The sequence below is a fragment of the Leuciscus leuciscus genome (genome assembly GCF_965113295.1).
Source record: "Leuciscus leuciscus genome assembly, chromosome: 12".
NCBI lineage: Eukaryota > Metazoa > Chordata > Actinopteri > Cypriniformes > Leuciscidae > Leuciscus > Leuciscus leuciscus.
The window spans coordinates 29,617,726-29,637,334 of NC_138736.1; the positions used below are offsets into that span (position 1 = coordinate 29,617,726).

The 19,609-nt window shown below is 38.1% G+C and overlaps 2 protein-coding genes and 1 long non-coding RNA gene across 12 annotated transcripts; 1 reads left to right on the forward strand and 2 right to left on the reverse strand.

Annotated features, from left to right (window-relative positions):
* Window positions 1-319: 319 nt before the first annotated feature.
* Window positions 320-8,587, reverse strand: LOC309510814 (formyl peptide receptor 2-like). 10 transcript variants are annotated; one of them, XM_082185726.1, is made up of 5 exons: window positions 8,451-8,540; window positions 5,383-5,444; window positions 5,220-5,262; window positions 3,867-4,419; window positions 320-3,762 (listed from the first exon to the last, which is right to left on the reverse strand). In XM_082185726.1, exons 4-5 carry the CDS (start codon window positions 4,416-4,418, stop codon window positions 3,268-3,270), a joined length of 1,047 nt encoding a protein of 348 aa, XP_082041852.1. In that variant the 5' UTR covers window position 4,419; window positions 5,220-5,262; window positions 5,383-5,444; window positions 8,451-8,540; the 3' UTR covers window positions 320-3,267. The 10 variants fall into 10 exon arrangements, with proteins under 10 accessions (XP_082041852.1, XP_082041851.1, XP_082041849.1 ...); XM_082185725.1 differs by having other exon boundaries at window positions 8,022-8,510; XM_082185723.1 differs by lacking the exon at window positions 8,451-8,540 and adding an exon at window positions 5,615-5,863.
* Window positions 8,588-8,732: 145 nt separating this feature from the next.
* On the reverse strand, window positions 8,733-10,427 carry LOC309510816 (formyl peptide receptor 2-like). Its single transcript, XM_082185730.1, has 2 exons — window positions 9,702-10,427; window positions 8,733-9,605 (listed from the first exon to the last, which is right to left on the reverse strand). The coding sequence occupies exons 1-2, from the start codon at window positions 10,224-10,226 to the stop codon at window positions 9,126-9,128; spliced, it is 1,005 nt and encodes a 334-aa protein (XP_082041856.1). The 5' UTR covers window positions 10,227-10,427; the 3' UTR covers window positions 8,733-9,125.
* A 6,520-nt stretch (window positions 10,428-16,947) lies between these two features.
* LOC309511248 lies at window positions 16,948-17,595 on the forward strand. The gene is made up of 2 exons (XR_014210558.1): window positions 16,948-17,178; window positions 17,299-17,595. It is a non-coding gene; the product is annotated as an uncharacterized lncRNA (long non-coding RNA).
* Window positions 17,596-19,609: the final 2,014 nt, after the last annotated feature.

Consider the following 19,609-nt stretch of genomic DNA (forward strand, 5'->3'; position numbering starts at 1 on the left):
AATTAATGACTTAAGTGACCATCTGCCAGTTTTTGCAACCATACCATGCTGTAAGGGGACCAATAAAGACATACAAGTCCAATTAACAAGACATAAAACCAAGGGTGCAATTAACTATGTTAAAGAAGATCTTGTAAAACAAGACTGGAAGGAAGTTTATGTTGAAGATGTAGATGAAGCCTATGATAAATTTATATCTATATATTTACAACTTTTTATGACAAAAACTGTCCTTTAGTAAAGAAAATGGGCAAACAGAAATTTTGCTGAAAAACCGTGGTTAACAAAGGGAATCCAATTAATCATGTAAACGGAAAAATGCATTATATAAGATTTTTATTCAAAAAAGAACTAAAGAAGCAGAGCAAGTATACAAGTTATATAAAAAATAAACTGACTAATAGAAACAGTAAGAGAGAGTACTATAGTAAATCATTGGACAATAACAGAAATAACATAACAAAAACATGGAAAATATTAAATGAAATAGTAAGAAACAACGTTGGAAGGACAGGATGCCCAACCTATTTTATGGCAAAGAATAATATAATTATAAGTGATAAGGAACAAATTGCTAATGAATTGAATGATTTTTTTTGGTCAATGTTGGTCCCAGTCTGGCTGGGGAGATTGTAGGAATTGGTAGAAAAGTAGAACGGAAAGAGAAACGGGTTATGTAAATAAGCAATCAGTGTTTATAAGAGGAACAAATGGAAAATAAATCACTTGTATTGTTAAATCATTTAAAAATAAGAAGTCAACTGATTGGAATGATATGGATATGTCTGTGGTAAAACATATTATCGAGTGTGTTGAGAAGCCACTGGTACATATAAGCAACTTTATTTCCTAAAAAAATTCAAATCGCTAAAGTTATACCCATATATAAAACTGGAGATAGACATACCTTTTCAAATTATAGGCCTGTTTCTTTGCTTCCACAGTTTTCAAAAATATTGGAAAAATTATTTTATGCAAGATTAAATGATTTTGTTATAAAAAAACAACATATTAAGCAATCAACAATATGGGTTTAGAAGTAATAGAACAACCTCACATACATTAATAGAATTTGTGGAGAAAATATCTAACGCAATAGAGAATAAACAATACAGTTTTTTTTTTTTATCTTAAAAAAGCATTTGATACTGTCGACCATTACATCTTACTAAATTGAAAAAAAAAATGGAGTAAGAGGGGTAGCTCACTCTTGGATAAGTAATTACTTAGAGAAAAGGCATCAATATGTCCAAATAGATAATTGTAAGTCACAATTGGTACAGGTAACGTGGGGTTCCCCAAGGCTCTGTGCTGGGCCCATTGCTTTTTCTGTTATACATTAATGATATATGTGAGGTTTCCAAAGAATTAAAACTGATATTATTTGCGGATGATACAAACTTATTTTGTTCTGGTGACAATCTGAAACAACTTTTGGATACAATGGAAAAAGAAATGGCACTGCTAAAAAATTGGTTTGATTCGAATAAATTAACATTAAATATAAGTAAAACAAAATTTATTATATTTGGTAATCGTTTATCGAATACAATAAGTAAATTAATGATTAATGAAGTTGAAATAGAAAGGGTGTCAGCTATTACATTTCTTGGAGTGATTATAGACAAAACTTAAATTGGAAGCCCCATATATCTTATACTAAGAACAAGATTTCAAAGTCAATTGCAATATTATATAAAGTTAATGATTTTTTAAATGAAAAATCATTATATACTTTGTATTGTTCCCTTGTGCTTCCATACATTACTTATTGTGTGGAAGTATGGGGAAATACATATAAAACAAACACCAATTCAATATTTATGCTTCAAAAGAGAGCCATATGAATAGTAAAGAAAACCACCTATAAGGAGCCAACAAACTCCCTTTTTATTGAACTAAAGGCTCTAAAGTTTAAAGAATTAGTAGAACTAAAAACATTACAAATCATGTACAAAGTAAAAAAAAACATAAATTGCCAGAAAGTATCCAAGGGTTGTTCACAGAAAGAGAATGCCAACATGACTTAAGGGGAACTTGTATATTCAAAAAGAACCAAGTGAGGACTAATGTAAAATACCATTGTATTTCAGTTAAAGGTGTAAATCTATGGAACAGCTGTCATGAGGAACTAAAAATATGTGGGACACTTAATAAGTTAAAGAAACTATTTAAAAATAATGCACTGAAACTATATGAAACTATTTAAAGAATGATAAATGAACAAGCTGCTTTTGTTGTATTTGGATTGTGCAACGGTTTTGCATAGGAAATACTAATGTTTTTGTATTCTGTTTATATTTGTTTGTCAACATAATAATGATGTAAGACAATAATTATTTGTATTTTATTTTATTAAAATATGAGATGTTTCAAAAAGGGTAGGCATTATAAGCAAGAGTTTCAGACTGCTGTAAATATGCTGTTGTTTGTCAGCTCAACTGTGTTGAAATTAAGTTGTCTGTCTGAAATAAATAAACCAAACCTTATATTCTAACATACACATACATACATGCATACAGTTTACCAAGGGAAAGTGAGCCAATAAGAAGTTTTCCCTTTGGAGGAACATTTTTACGACCCATTGTGTTCTAGCAGGGCATTTGAATATCTAATTTCATTGGGTGTTTAAGAAGAGAATCTTCAAGATTCTTATAATACTAACGCGTCACAAAGTTAGCAAAATGTAATGTAAATTAACAAATGGGGGACGAAGATTGGAGTTTATAGAGACCAAACATGCCACACATATGATTTTGGTTAACCATAGTATGCAAAGTCTGAAACATTAACCCAATAGAGTTTACAAGAAAACAAAGGCCAAATCACATAAAAGGAAAATCATGAGATGGGAAAATTTGATACATGTTTATACATTTCTCAAGTGGTTATATATAGAATATATAGGATTAACAGGGTTTATTTCTCCTTCTCAGTAAGTATTAAGTGAGAGTCACAACTCTCTGGATATTCCTTTTGGGGTCGTAAAACTTCGTATCAGTCTTAATGTGTCCTGTAACAGTTTTGCCAGTGTGTTAGATTCATTTGTGATGTTAGTTTTTGGGGGAAGTTTCATAGACCTTTGTTGGGAGAGTGAGTTTGCTGGATTATTCTTTAGATATAATGAATAATTTGTGTGTGTCTGATTGGTCCAGACGCTACACATATTATGCCATTTTCCCCTGTTGCAAAAGAGGATTCAGACACGCCCTAAGTGCACTTGCGCAGTGCTCTTTAGGCCATGTGCTTAGATTGTTAAAATAGTATTTATATAATAGTACCCATACTGCCTGCGGTCTTTGGAATGAAAGTACATCTTTCGTCCCCAGTGCTCCGTTGGAACAAAGTTTGGCCTTCCTCCATAAAAGCTCTGTGACAAATCCCAGACAGACTTTGGTTGCAATGTCGACTAACATCTAGTCCCATGCAGAAGTACAGCAATGGGTTAATGCAGCTGTTGAAATAGGCTAAGTTTGAAGCCATTCTCCATCCTACTTTTACCGCCTTGTTGGATTCATTTACCAATTTGACCAGTCCTAGAAAGTGGTATGGGGCCCAACATATGAAAAAAGCACAGACCAATACAGCAAGAATCCGCAGAGGCCTCGATTTGCCAGAGAGCCGTGTTCTGCGTATCCCAACAGCAGATAGTATGTAACAGATAAGGATGACCAGGAAGGGCAACAGGAATCCACAGATGAAACGAATGCAGTAGTAGGCATACTTTGCTGAATCGTCACCTTCTTCCGCTGCTCCTCTGTGCTGCAAATGAAATAAAATTATGGCATTAATATATTTACTAAATAAAATCATTATATAAAAATGCATATGCATGATTATTTATATATGTGTGCAGCCATGCTGACCATCAGTGAGCAGTGGCTCAGGTTGTTCTTGCCAGGGTAGACCTGCCGGTACACAAAATACGGTGAACTAAAGATCACCGCCACAATCCAGACCCCCACACTGACCACACGAGCTGCACATAACGTCCGTCGTTTCCTGGTGAACACTGGGCGGCAAATGCAAAGCGCTCGATCCACACTGATGACAGCCAGAAGGAAAACACTGCAGAACATGTTGGCGTACTTGAAGAAACCATTGAACTTGCAGAGAAAGACCCCAAAAGGCCAGTAGTCAAAGAAAAGGATTGAGATTAGTGATAGGACTCGTGTCATACAGAAGATCAGGTCAGCAACTGCAAGGTTGACCAACCATACGTTTGTGACGTTGGGCTTCATGCGGAAGCTGGCAACCCAGATGACCACAGAGTTCCCAGTGGTGCCGAGGAAAATGATGATGGCGAGGAAGACAATGCTGACTTCATTCATGATGACTTCGATGTCCACTGTAATGTTCTCATGGTGTTTTGAGACGTCAGAGTGGGCATAATGGAGAAGTGTTGTATTGGAAGTCATTCTACAACCAAGACAGACAAATCAGTAAATGTTACTTTAGTTTAAACAATAGATCTGTCTTGACATTAATTTATAAGACAACTTGGAAGACTAATTTGGCATAGGTTCGCTCAGAAAATTCAAAAATGCTCAAATGGATACAATTTTCATAATTTTGTAAGATGCAACCATCAGGCAGTAGAAAATCACTTTTGGTGTAGCACATTAGATCACAAAGTACAAGGGATAGCAATAACAAGGGATGCACCGATGTATCAGCCAATAATTGTATCGGCCGTTTGTTTAAAAACAGCTGATGATCATGGACGATTGACACAAAACTATCGGAACTATCGTTGGCTATCGTTATCTGTATTGGCAGATGTCATTCTAAATAATCGGATATCAGTACTGCCACACAAATTTTATATTTGTTCACCAAAAATAACAAGGTCAGTTATAGATTTCAAATTACTCTGTGAAATCACAGATACAAACATTTAGGATTTCATAAATCATAGTTACTTTATCCCAGTGTTGTTGTTGTTTTTAGCAAAACTGTTGCCCTGCTTCAGATATTAACTGAGAAGCTTGCATAAGTAAATGTTGAAATTAACATTAACAAAGATTAACAAATGCAAAAAAATTGCAATTCATAATTAGTTCATGTTAACTAATGTAGTAAACTAATGTTAACTAATGAAACCTTATTGTAAAGTGTCACCATAATAATAATATTAATAAAAAAAATTAAAAAAATTAGTACAAAATGAGGACAGAAATATATATAATCGTGTGATGAATTGATGTGAATGTTCTTACCTGTACACATCAGTGTTTTCACAAATCAGACCAATCCATCAATCTTGAGGGGAAAAAACCGCGAAATCCTTTGTAAATGAGTCAATAGGAGCTGTGTATGACTATTAAAATGTCATTTTGCTATGCTTAAAAAATAAACCGGTGGCTAGTTCATTGATATTACTTGTAGTTGTTCTCTTCCTTTTGCTCCTTAGCCTCATAGAACAGGTCGTTCATATATTTTCTCTGAAGACAGAGAAATGGAAAGGGGGAGGAGACTTACACAAACATAAACCTCTGTTTTTTTTACGTAAACAAAATTGTTGTAAGTAAAGTGTGGCTTTGGGACATTCATATATTATTTATGTCACTTAATATTTTCAAAAAAAAAACATTATTGATCTGACTGTACTTACGCTGTTAAATGAGAACTGAACTGAACGATGACATCATTTTTTGTAGAACTGCTTAGAGATGAAATTAACTAATTTAATAATTGATGATCTTTACAACAGAACTGAATCAACACTGAACTGACTTCAGCTGAACAACAGCCGAAATGCATCATTTTCCTGTTATCACTGTATAGCTTTGAAACAGTGTATGAACATTGAAATATTGTATAAAGCGCTATATAAAGAAAGGTGACTTTACCTTACTTGACATTGCATATTTAAGTATTCAAAAGTCAAAGTCTGTACTTTTGACAACACTACACAGGATAGCCTCAAATACCAGGTCAGGTGATTATGCTGTCGACTACAGCTCAGGTGCAGTTTATACATGACACAGTTTTCAACTAAAAACAGAAAACTTTTTATGCGTTTTGGCTGTTCATTTACACGACAATGACATTTTTGGGGCCCCAAAAACACAAACCTTTGACAATAGGATTCAAATTGCAAGTTTTAGGAAACAATACCGGTATCATCTCTGTGTAAACGCATGCGTATTACGTTTTTAGTCCATAGGCGCGTAGTTTTTCTTTACAAAGTGACATCGCCAACTACTGGCCTGGCAGCATAATACAGCGTTTTTAGTAGCTTTCGTGGATCCGTGTGAATGGGGATAGTTTGGACAACGCAAAGAAAAACGTTTCCCATTTTAATACATCATTATAGCGTATACCCTCAATCAGAGATGGGCATAAATACATGGAAATGTATTTAAAATAAAAATACAAAATACTGTGTGGAAAAATGTATTTAAATACAAATACAAAATACTGTGTGAAAATTTGTATTTAAAGGTGCTCTAAGCGATGTTGGGTGACATCACTTCTTGTTGATGTTCAAAGTATTGTCAAACAAAACAGAGGCTAGCTCGACCCTCCCTCCTCCTCATCCCGTCCCCTCCCCCTCCCTTCCGTGCTTCCTGAAACAGTCATGTCCAGCAAAAACAGAGCCACCTGAATTTCGGATTGGAAGCCCTTCTGCCGGCGGAGTTCTCGCCACCTTTTGAATGCTTTTCCGATGTAAATTCGGAACTTCCTTCTCCTTTTCCCTATTCTTTGTTGTCTGTTCATCGGAACGTCGTCTCTTTGGTCATGTGTCGGCCATATCAAAATTCTCAAGAATATACATTTTTAACGTTAGGTCATTGTCTAGGACATCTCTCCTCTAGCTAACTTCCCTCTTCATGCTTCTCTCTCCTCCACTCGTTTCGTGGTCCAGGCTGAGCCAGTTTGTTTTTGTTGCCATTTGTGGAGCCTGGGCTGTCTACAGAGACCGCGCTTTTTTACAGTGTGTTCAGGGGACAGGCAGCTAGCGGATAGTGAGGAGATGTTTGCTGGATGTGACAAAAAATGTTTTGGCCTAAAAAACGTGTGACATCGCTTAGAGCACGTTTAAATACAAATACAGTGTTTTGTATTTTGAAAATACACAAAATACATGTGAAAATTGGCCATCCAGTGCAGGTATAGGTGAATGAAGAAAATACATAGGCCTGCTGACTTTTAATTCCTAACCTTTTCTTTGCCCTCTCTGTCATTCTTTTTTTTTTTCTTTTTTTTTTTACAAATAAACTTATGCAAAATAGCAGCCATTTATATACTTATTTCTAACCAGGTTACAATGTAGTCTATTACTTGTGGTGAACACTATTAAAAAATCCATACTGTATGTAAAACTTTGGGAACCCTTTCTGCTATTTAGCAAAGGATATGGATGGGCGATATGACCAAAATCTTAATTTTACTTCACAGTAACAAAATATATCATGGTTTCAAAATTCTCAATATCAGTTTTCAAAATTAGAAAGTTTATCTAAAATGTTTAATTAGAATTCATTTAAATTCATTTGACACTATTTACCTGTATTTACTTTTTTTGTGTGTACTTTTTTTACTTCTTTTTTGTTTACTATATTTACCTATACTATTTACTATTCACTATATACAATTTTTTTTATGAATAAAACTTAAAGCTGAAGATTTTTTTGTGGTATAGGCTATCATTCATCGGTGCTTCTTTTGCCACTCTAACGTTCCAATAAAAGCTGCACGGATAAATTTGCAGCTTAAAATTACCCCACAAATAGGCCTATCTATGTAAACGATTTAGAAAAAGTTCCATCGATTCACACTTTATATCATCGCTATGATATGTAGTGTCATATCACCCAGCCCTAACATGAAGTAATGGTTTAAACACATTTGACAAGCTAGTTGATAAAAATCAACAACCGATCAAGACTGATTGGCTAACGCATTTTCCCCACTTGTCTGTGCTCTTTTATTCTTTCATGTTAACTGAAGGCAAATCTGAATAATGCACTATTTTAACTTTAATCAACAAGTAGAATTGATCATGACATCCTCACCTTACTCCAGAAAAATCGCTGATCCAATGCTGAGTTGTACTGCAGCTCACATGCATGAATGTTGGGGTAGGGGGAAGGGGGCGTGTCTGAACTAGTTGATGCACAAAATCAGAATAACCTGATAAACAGGTTGACTGGCAAAAAGTATCTTGCGTACTTTGAAAATACAAAAATACTCATCTTAAATGTATTTAAATACAAATTACATTAGATTTTTTCCAAAGGCTTTAAAATACAAAATAGTATTTTGTATTTCAAATACGTATTTTAAATACATGTCTCTGAAATACTGCCCATCCCTGCCCTCAATGTATGTTGTAGTCGAGTCACCAACTGTCGAGTCCGAGTCGAGTCTCGAGTCCCAGTGTTCGAGTCCGAGTCCAAGTCTGAGTCACCACCAAAGAAGAGTCCGAGTCGAGTCACCATTACCTGAGTTCGAGTCCAAATCGAGTCTCAAGTCCCCAGTGTTCAAGTCCATTATCTCTCTGAGGAAGCAGCAATTAGAGTAGGCTACTAAGAAGTGCACCAATATGCAAAACAAAAATGGGTGTCATCATTTTGCAATATTGCACAACCTTTAATGTTGCAGTGTCACTGCAGATGTTTTATTTCAGTGTGCTCAGTTAGGCTACAAGGACCTAAAGGTTTAGAAGACATTTGAACCAGGAATTGTGTTTTTGTTTTTTTCTGATGAAAAGAAATTGCATCAAAAGCTTTCATCACAGCTTCATACACTGTGCATTTATTGCAATGGTTAATATTAAAGAATCAATGAAAAATGTTCATTCCTTTATATTAGGCCACATATAATTTCCGCTTACTCTTCCTGCCTCAGGTGGGCTTATCAATGTCATCCTGTTAACAATCATACACATGTAGACAAGCATAATAGATCATAAAAATGCAGAATTATTTAATAAACATTTGTATAAATACTATTACCCATATTACGAATTATCTTAGTTTGAATATTTTGAGGTATATTTTACATAGGCTCCTATATGAAAGCTAACCAGAATACCAGACACTGAGGTCCTTTTTCAATGTGTTATATACTAATAATAAAAAATGCATAAAAAAATTGGATAAAATGCATAAAAACTCTTAAACTTTAGTGACACACTCAGTCTTTGGAATGGAATTACAGCTTTCCTCCACAGTGCCTTGCTGTGACAGAATTTGGCCTTCCTCCATAAAAGCTCTGTGACAAATCCCAAACAAACTTTGGTTGCATCGTTGACTAAACTCCAGTCCCATGCAGAAGTACAGCAATGGGTTAATGCAGCTGTTGAAATAGGCTATGTTTGAAGCCATTCTCCATCCTACTTTTACCGCCTTGTTGTTTTTATCCACCAATTTGACCAGTCCTAGAAAGTGGTAGGGGGCCCAACATAGGAAAAAAGCACCGACCAATATAGCAAGAATCCGCAGAGGCCTCGATTTGCCAGAGAGCCGTGTTCTGCGTATCCCAACAGCAGATAGTATGTAACAGATAAGGATGACCAGGAAGGGCAACAGGAATCCACAGATGAAACGAATGCAGTAGTAGGCATACCTTCCACTTGCTTCTGCTGCTCCGTTCTCCTGCAAATTAATTTATAATAATATATTCAAACTAACAAAATCTGATTTTTTTTTATGCAAGGTTGTACATGGAGTAATTTATAAAGCCATTCTGACCTCCAGTGAGCACTTGCTGAAGTTGTTCTTACCAAGGTAGACCTGCCGGTACACAAAATAAGGTGAACTAAAGATCACCGCCACAATCCAAACTCCCACACTGACCACACGAGCTGCACATAACGTCCGTCGTTTCCTGGTGAACACTGGGCGGCAAATGCAAAGCGCTCGATCCACACTGATGACAGCCAGAAGGAAAACACTGCAGAACATGTTGGCGTACTTGAAGAAACCATTGAACTTGCAGACAAAGACCCCAAAAGGCCAGTGGTCAAAGAAAATTTTTTTGAGGAGCGAAGTGACTCGTGTCAGACAGAAGATCAGGTCAGCTACTGCCAGATTGACCAACCAAACGTTAGTGACGTTGGGCTTCATGCGAAAGCCGGCCACCCAGATGACCACAGAGTTCCCGGTGGTGCCAAGGAGAATGATGATGGAGAGGAAGACAATGTCCACTGTTGTTTTCCCATAGTGGGTTGGAATTTTAGAGTTGAAATGTAAGGACAGAGTTGTATTCGAGGTCATTCTACAAGCAAGACAGATAAATCTTCAAAAGATGCTTTTTCAGTTTTTCTTCTGAAGGCTTACGGTCAACCTACATCCGCTTATGCAATCAACTTTGATCTGCCTACGCATGAACAACTTAAGCCTGTGGTTACCATGCTAGTTTCACGAGCGTCACCACCACACACTTAAATAAACATGATGAGATTGTCAAACATTGTCTGGCAACCAAGAGGGTCTAGGTTATTAAACTGATAGGGTTTACTTAGAAGTCATAATAAGAACATTGATTTCAGCTATAGATTTTGAATTACCCTGCTAAATCATAACCAGTAGAACTTATTTGACTTATTTAATTTCATTTAGGATTTGATTCACACCATATTCACACTTTGATAAATGTATTTTATTTATATTATTTATTGAAAAATTTTTTTTAAAGCTTTCTTAATATATATATAATATTTTTTATTTATTTAATTGTTATTATTTATTTTTCTTCTTCTTCTTTTTTGCACTAACCAGCCCAAATGGTCAGTCTTGGGATAAACAGCTTATAATCTTTTGTGAATATGTTCAGAATGAACTATGTTTAAGAATGAAATAGTCATTGTGCCACCAGTGTGCAGATAAATATACAAGCAAATTTTATTTATTTATTTACTGCATCTTTTGCACAGTCATTCTAAAGCGTGCTATTTGGCAACAAAAGACAGACAGGCAGGAAAAGGGAGGAGACGTGCAATTTTTATCTGCAGACAGATCAAATTCTATTCTGCACTAGATCTCAGTACTCCAAAAATCCATTTAAATAGCTAAATTGTTGTGCTAAATGCTATTCAAGGGAAGCTCAGGAATTTTACTATATGTTTAATATCATAATTCTATGTAAATTATTAATAGGTTTAACAGAACTAAAGAAAAATAGCAAGCCAATGCAAATTCAAAGTTAACAAGTAAATCATGAAATTGTCAAATTCAGTAAAGAAATAGGCCTATAAAACAATCAAAATATAATTCATCTAAGACACAAGGTAGTACCTAATAAAACAACAACCATCAGCTTCCAGTTCTCCAAACCATAAACCAACAAACACATCTTAACCTCCAACACACTCTTCCCTCCCTGTTTCTGCTCTCAGAGGCAGAAGTCTCCAAATTCATCCTTTCAATCACATACCTGTCTGCTTGAGTCTATTAACTGTCATGTATTAGAATGATGGTCTGTATCTTTAAGATGTGAGTGTACTAATATGTATGCAAGACCGGATGTAGGAGGAGTTCACGTTAAGAGGCAGAAAAGTAAAGACGCCATGTAGAAAGCTATCAAGCGTGTGACTGATTTAATTCGGCAGAGTGTGTAAGAGATATCTGATTACACAAGAAAGCAGATATATAACATTGGCGACGAGGATGCAGCCAAGTGGGGTGTGAGCACTGATTGCACGCGATGGAAAAGTCTGGTATTCCTACGTTTGAGTGCTACAAAGATCCTGCGACACTTGGTTCGAGATGGACGAGGTGGCTGACATCGTTTGAACTTTATGCGGACGGTAAAGGACTTATAATTGAAGAAGATGTCGCTGCTGCAGTTCGTCAGCGGCGCAGAGCACTTCTTTTGCATTACGCTGGACCTGATGTTCAAGATATATTCTCCACTCTGGCGGATACGGGGGGTGCTGCCGATTACGACGCGGCCGTTGCAGCTTTGAATGCATACTTCGTGCCACGAGTGAATACTGCGTATGCAAGGCAGTCTTTTTATAAACTTTCCCAAAACCCAAGTGAAACGATTCAACAGTTCACAACACGTCTCAGACAGGCAGCAAAGGACTGTGCATTTGCAGATGACATGACTAATCAAATCCGGGATGCCATCGTAGGCAAATGTTTATCAATGTACGTGCGTCGTAAACTTTTGGAGGAAGGACCTAATCTCACGCTCGATCGTGCGTTGGAGGTTGCTGCCCTCTGTGAACGGATAGAGGAACAGATGGCTGCATCATCGGTGAGTGACGTATCAAAGCCTGACACTGAGTCTGTGAATCGCGTCTGGAAAAAAGGGGGAAAGATGAAAGGACAATTCAAGGGAAAACAGCAAGCTGAATGCTGTAAGTTGAACAAACAATGCTACAGATGTGGGAATACAGATCATTTGGGAAGAGATTTAAAATGTCCTGCGAGAGGCCAGACATGCCACAAATGTAAAGGAAGAGATCATTTCTCAAAAATGTGCAAAACTAAAAATGTGAAGCAGCAAACAGTTAACCATGTTGAAGGGCAAGCTGAATATGCATTTGTCATTCAAGACGACTACATGGCTGATAGAATGAATATCTGCTTGGGAAATGTCAATTTGAAAATGCTTGTAGACTCTGGTGCGACCAGCAGTATCATTGATGAAAGAACATGGGAGGAACTGAAGGCAAAGAATATTAGATGCCATTCGTACATTCCGGAAACAGAGAGGAAATTGTTCTCTTATTCGTCTAATCAGCCATTACCACTAAAGGGAGCTTTCAAGTGTGAAGCAAGAATAGGCAGCCGGTCGGTATATGCTGAATTCATTGTAATTAAAGGGATAGGAGAGCCACTGTTGGGGAGAGACACTGCCATGAAACTCGGAGTACTGAAGATCGGCACAAACATTGCAGCTGTAACAGACCTCAAGCAGTCGCTCCATTCACAATACCCAGAAGTGTTTCAAGGAGTTGGTAAGCTGAAAACCAAGCAAATTAGTTTGTACATAGACCCAAAGATTCAGCCAGTTGCCCAGCCTTTAAGGCGGATTCCATTTAATTTAAGGGTTCCTGTTGAAGAAAAGATAAAAGAACTCTTAGAAATGGACATTATTGAAGAAGTGAACGGGCCTACTCCGTGGGTTAATCCGGTTGTGATTGTTCCAAAAGCAAATGCTGAAATTAGGCTTTGTCTTGACATGCGACAAGCCAATCGAGCAATCATTAGGGAAAGATACCCCATCCCCACTGTAGATGAGCTGCTACAGAGTATGAATGGGTCTATGGTCTTCAGCAAATTAGATCTTAAATGGGGATATCACCAGTTAGAGTTAACGCCAGAGTCCCGCCAGATCACAACGTTTGCAGTTCACAATGGAGTGTACAGATACAAGCGGCTCATTTTTGGAGTATCTTCTGCAAGTGAACAATACCAACATGAGATCGCGTCTGCCCTTGCTGGAATAGAGGGAGTTGAAAACATCTCTGATGATGTCATTGTGCATGCGCCTGACCATAAAACACACAATCACCGTCTACATGCTGTCATGAAACGTCTGAGAGAATGTGGGCTAACTCTGAATCCTGCAAAATGTCAGTTCAGTATGGATCGCTTAAATTTTATGGGGATTCTACTCACACAAAAAGGTATCGGGCCCACTGATGAGAGAGTCAGGGCTGTGGTGGAGGCTCGAGAGCCACAGAACGCCTCAGAGGTTCGGAGTTTTCTTGGACTTGTCAATTACAGCAGCAGATTTATTCCAAAATTTGCAACCTTGGCAGAGCCCTTGAGACGTCTTACCAGAAAAGACTCCAAATTCATCTTTGGTCCTGAACAAAAAAGTGCATTTAAGGCTCTGAAAGGAGAACTGGCAAAATCAGGGACCTTAGCATACTTTGACAAAGATGCACCAACCCAAGTTATAGCCGATGCCAGCCCTGTAGGGTTGGGGGCTGTATTGACACAGTGTCAAAAAGGACAAATGGTGCCAGTGTGCTACATCAGTAGAAGTTTATCAGATTGTGAGAGACGGTACTCCCAGACTGAGAAGGAGGCCCTTGCCCTTGTATGGGCCTGTGAGAAGCTTCACCCATATGTCTATGGAAGACAATTTGATCTGGTCACAGACCATAAGCCATTAGAGACAATCTACAGTCCACGTTCTAAGCCCTGTGCCCGCATTGAGCGGTGGGTTTTGCGTCTTCAACCATACGACTTTAAGGTTGTCTATGTTTCTGGAAAAGAGAACATTGCTGATCCCTTGTCAAGACTTCTAGGAAGCACAGCAATGAGAGACAAGCACTTGCATGATTCGGATGAATATGTGAGATTTGTAGCCATTAATGCCACCCCGAGAGCCCTAACCACAAGGGAAGTGGAAGAGGCGTCAGAAAAAGATCCCGAACTAATAGAGGTGAGAAAAGCTATTGAAAGTGGACACTTTGAAAAGTGTATGACATATGCAGCTGTTGCTAGGGAGCTATGCGTGGTAGGTTTTTTAATACTACGTGGAACACGCATTGTTCTTCCAAAAACATTACAACCACGAGCAATAGCACTTGCCCACGAGGGACACATAGGTATTGTTGGGACCAAACAGCACCTGAGGAGCAAAGTATGGTGGCCTGGCATGGACAGAGCGGCCGAGAGATATTGCAAATCATGCCATGGCTGTCAAATTGTCTCTCGTCCTGATGCGCCAGAACCATTGCGACCCTCACCATTGCCAGATGGACCATGGCAAGATCTAGCAGTAGATTTATTGGGTCCTCTGCCATCAAAACACTCAATCCTAGTTGTGGTGGATTACTACAGTAGGTATTATGAGTATGACATACTGACCTCAACCACTGCAACAAAAGTGATTGACAGCCTTGAGGACATATTCAGCCGGCATGGACTTCCTGCCACACTAAAATCAGATAATGGACCTCAATTCAAATCAGATGAATTCAGGAGTTTCTGTGAAGAAAACGGGATCAGACACCTGAAAACAACGCCTAAATGGGCTCAAGCGAATGGTGAAGTCGAGCGCCAGAATGCCTCCATCATGAAACGAATCCGCATTGCACAGTCGGAAGGACTTGACTGGCAAAAGGAACTCAGGAAGTATGTTACAGTGTACAGAGGAATTGTACATAACACCACAGGCAAAAGCCCAGCTGAACTTCTGTTTAAAAGAAAAATGAGAGGCAAGTTACCTGAACTCACACCAGTAGACAAAGATCTCGAAGTTCACGACCATGACGCTGAGAAAAAAGGAAAATATAAACTATATGCAGATGAACATCGCAAAGCAGATTTCTCAAATGTAGCTGTTGGAGATCGGGTTCTGATCAGGCAGGACAAGACGGACAAGTTTACCACACCGTTTAACGCAACACCTCACACAGTGGTCAGCAAAGCTGGGAACAAAATAACTGTCGAGTCACCCACCGGAGCCCAGTACAGTCGCAACACAACATTTGTAAAGAAATATGTAGAAAGCGAGAAAGGGAATGCTGACTGTTCCACAGATTCAGATCAACAGACATTGTCAGAGGAATCAGAGAGACTTGTGCCTATGGTTGAGTGTCACCAAGACATTACATATGTCAAGCCCCAAAGACAAAAAAAAGTACCTCAAAAATTTGCTGACTTTATCGTTGGTTGAACTTTTGAATGCAGGTTAAATGCAGACAACGTAGTTGATATGTTCATGGTTAATATTATAATTGAGTTTAAAATAAGTTGAAGAATGTGAAAATCATCAGTTAGATGAACATGTTATTTGTTTGGCAATACTGAGACGATAGTCGAGTGTTAAAGGTCTCTATCCGACTTTGGAGGGGATGTCATGTATTAGAATGATGGTCTGTATCTTTAAGATGTGAGTGTACTAATATGTATGCAAGACCGGATGTAGGAGGAGTTCACGTTAAGAGGCAGAAAAGTAAAGACGCCATGTAGAAAGCTATCAAGCGTGTGACTGATTTAATTCGGCAGGGTGTGTAAGAGATATCTGATTACACAAGAAAGCAGATATATAACATTAACTTATCTCCTTCAAGCCATTTCTTCTTTAGTTGTACCTGCACTCACTCTTCCCACAGCATTTAAGCAGGCCTGGACAACCCCACTGCTAAAGAAACCCACTCTAAACCCAGACCGGTATCACTTCTTTCATTTATTGCAAAAACACTTGAGCGAGTCATGTTCAACCTTTTCATTTCTCACACAGAACAACCTCCTGGGCAGCAAACAGTCTGGCTTCAAAAGTGTCCACTCAACTAAAACTGTTCCCGGTTTTTGAAGCTCTGAGACTGGCATGAGAAGCTTCCAAATAATCCGTAATCTATACAATAATCTGTCTCCTGCTTTTGACAACACCTTATACAACAGTTAATCACCAGATCTACCTGTAAACCTTCATGACAATAGACATCTCAGGAACCGCACTCCAGTGGTTCAAGTATTACCTCTCAGGTAGGTCCTTCGGGGTGTCATGGAGGGTTGAGGTGTCTAAGTTGCAACAGCTATTGGGGTGCCTCAGGGCTCAGTGCTGGGACCACTTCTCTTCTCCAACTACATGACATCACTAGGATCTGTCATTCAAAAACATGGCTTTTCCTATCACTTCTATGCTGATACACAACTCTACCTCTCTACTAAGCCTGCCTGCCTGACATTTCTTTCTGGATGAAAGACCATCACCTACTGCAACTCAACCTTTCCAAGACCGAACTGCTTGTGGTTTTGGCCAACCCAACACTTCATCACAACTTGTCCTTGGAGTTGTGATCGAAGATCAGTTAAAATTCACATACCACCCCAGCAGGCACGTCCAGAGGGGGGGGCGTTGGGTGCTCCAGCACCTGCCCTTTTGCCCCTTGGTGCCCAAAGTGCCCTTTTGTCAAGGCAAAATTTTCTCTCCTTTTTTTTTAATTAAAGGCCCTTTTGTGGATGCCTGCCCAATCTAACTATTAGTAAAATTAATGAATAATAATTTAGCCGTAAATAAAAAGACCCACATGATGACCTTTCACCTTACGAACTCATCCGGGACGATTCCTATTATATATACTTTAAACTATTGTTATTATTTCTACAGTATTAATAAAAAAAAAAACGTAGAGTGCCTTAAATTATTATCACAACACTGGTAAGGCTTACCAGTATCTTATGTTTTGTGTGCAGCAGCCTCTGTGAACATCTCCCTATAGCAGCCTGGGCAGAGTCTGCAGCTTTACAGCAGGTCAGTGAGCTAGTGAGCCAGCTCTAAACACTGTCAGCTATCTTTACATCTTGTCATGGTCACATAAAAATTGTTTAATCAGCTAATATATCTCCTATATGTTTGTTTTAATGTCTACAGTCTCAGATCAGCTCCAGCAGTATCATCATCATCATCATCATCATCATCAGCAGCAGCAGTAACAACAGCAAAGGCAGCAAACTCACTTAAGGACTTTAGTAAGAATTTACCAGAACAGGTATCACATTAATGTTAAAAATCTTGTAAAGTATTAATTGCTGTATTTTTTCTGTTTGCTTTGTTTTTATTTTCATTGTATAAATGTAACTCTTGTATTTTTGTAAATCAGTTTATGCCATGAAAGTAGCCACAGATGCTGACATGGCATTAAATAAAACTGTACTGTACTCTACGAAACATGGGCCACGTTGATTTTGTCCTACACAGTTTACAGCTGTTCTTTATTATTCTGTATAACATAGAAGAAAAAATCCATCAGGTTGGGACAACTTAAGATACTTCAGTTTCTAATCCCAGAGTTATTAATAGGTGCACATACATATTTTTTTTTTTACTCTTAAACTTAAAATTAGTCTTTTCTGTTCTGTTTCTTTTTCAAAACTGCATCAATGCATTTGCTGCCGTATCGATACAGAATCATCCATATTGATATATTGCTGTATTGATATTTTGAGCACAGCCCTATTTAAAGCCTTGTTCCATGTGCCCCCTTTTATACTTTGAGCACCTGCCCCTCCAGAGGTCTCTGCACGGCCCTGCACCCCAGCAATCATTGGTTCGATGGCAACTTTGTGTCCCTGGCCAAAAATAGTCACGGTAGGATGGCATAAATCGGTATGCATGTAACACAGAACAGATAACATCAAAGACAGCCGTTAAATTTTCATTTTGGAACTATTTTTCAACAATGACGGAATGTGACATCTTTTCTGACATTCATTTCACAATGAATATGACCAACAAATGAGTAACGCCAGTGGATATTTAGCAGAGGTGGTCCTCTGGTGGTGAGGAAATGGAACTACACTCTTTTGTGAGACATCTAAAACATACTGGTCATTCAACGGTCATTAAATGTCCAAATGTTTGCTGGGACATTGCTAGAACTGCCCCATGCAGATTTACCTCATACAATATTACGAAGATCCGGACTTCTTATCGGAGCAACTCCTTGTCCAAACTCTTGCTCTTTCCAGGCTGGACTATTGTAATGCTTTCTTGGCAGGCCTTCCAGCATGTACTGTCAAACCTCTGCAACTGATCCAGAACCATTTTCAAGAAACGGCTAAAGACACATCTTTTAAGTCAACACTTGGCCCATTAATACTAACACTTTCTGTTCTCTTTCTATTCTATCATTTCTTTTTTTTACATATAAAAAAAATTGCTGTGTGCACTGTTAGACTAACTGGGACTTGTCGCAGGACTTACGTAGTGTTTCTTTTTGTTGGTTTAGTGGCTTCTATTGCTCTCCTCATTTGTAAGTCGCTTTGGATAAAAGCCCCTGCTTAATGACTAAATGTATAAAGATTTCACAATGAATATGACCAACAAATGAGTGACGTCAGTGAAAATTTAGCAGAGGTGGCCCTCTGTTGATGAGGAAATGGAGCTACACTCTTAATGAAAGGTTCAATTTGTGAGACATCTAAAACATACTGGTAGGTGGGTCGCCAGGAGCTGAAAAACACAGAGTTAGATGAACCCTTTTTATGTGCATTGTGTTGCTAGAATCAAGCGAGACAAGTTTGGCCTGACCCTTTTAACATGTGATTTTTGCATGGTTTCATCTTTACATTTCTTTCTGAGAGAGATCATTTGTGTAAGCTTGTGGTTTCTCAGTTTCTTCTTTTAAAGTCAAGTGTGGTACATCCCATGGTAAATGCTGTGTATGTGTGTCCATGTGTGAGCATACTTGTATCTTTGTGAGAACAATGACTAATGTTTGCAAATAATGCTTTCCAGGGTTCACTTATTCCAGGATATACAGGATAGAAATAGCCAGTGTTTGTGGAAGTGTGTGTGTGGTCCTGGTTTTCCCTACATTATGGGGACAGTTTTTGTTCCCCATTAGGAAAACAGCTTCAAAATCAAGTGAAATTATGTTTTTTGAAAATGTAAAAATGCTGAAAGTTTTCTGTGATGGATAGGTTTAGGGGTAGAGTTAGGGGATATAATATACATCTTATACAGTAAAAAAAAAAAAATCATGTCTCTGGAAAGTCCCCATAAAAAATGGAAACCCAACAACGTGTGTGTTTGTGTGCGAGGATGCATGTTTGTTTGGAAATCTGTCCCTTTTCATTCTTTGTCAGCTTTCAGTTCTCCATGTTTATCAGCTGTGGCAAAGATTTTTAAGAAGATGTTTAAGAAGTCGGATATAACTGATTTAAAAAAAATAATAGAACTT

Excerpts from the sequence above, each read along its gene's own strand:
- LOC309510814 (XM_082185719.1), bottom strand. The coding sequence starts at position 8,499 with ATGGACTTGAACACTGGGGACTTGAGACTCGATTTGGACTCGAACTCA. Across the intron at positions 4,420-8,021 it reads AGCGATTTTTCTGGAGTAAG|AATGACTTCCAATACAACAC; the intron begins GTGAGGATGTCA and ends TCTTGGTTGTAG. Across the intron at positions 3,763-3,866 it reads TGAGCCACTGCTCACTGATG|CACAGAGGAGCAGCGGAAGA; the intron begins GTCAGCATGGCT and ends TTTCATTTGCAG.
- LOC309510816 (XM_082185730.1), bottom strand. The coding sequence starts at position 10,226 with ATGACCTCGAATACAACTCTGTCCTTACATTTCAACTCTAAAATTCCA. Across the intron at positions 9,606-9,701 it reads TCAGCAAGTGCTCACTGGAG|GAGAACGGAGCAGCAGAAGC; the intron begins GTCAGAATGGCT and ends ATTAATTTGCAG.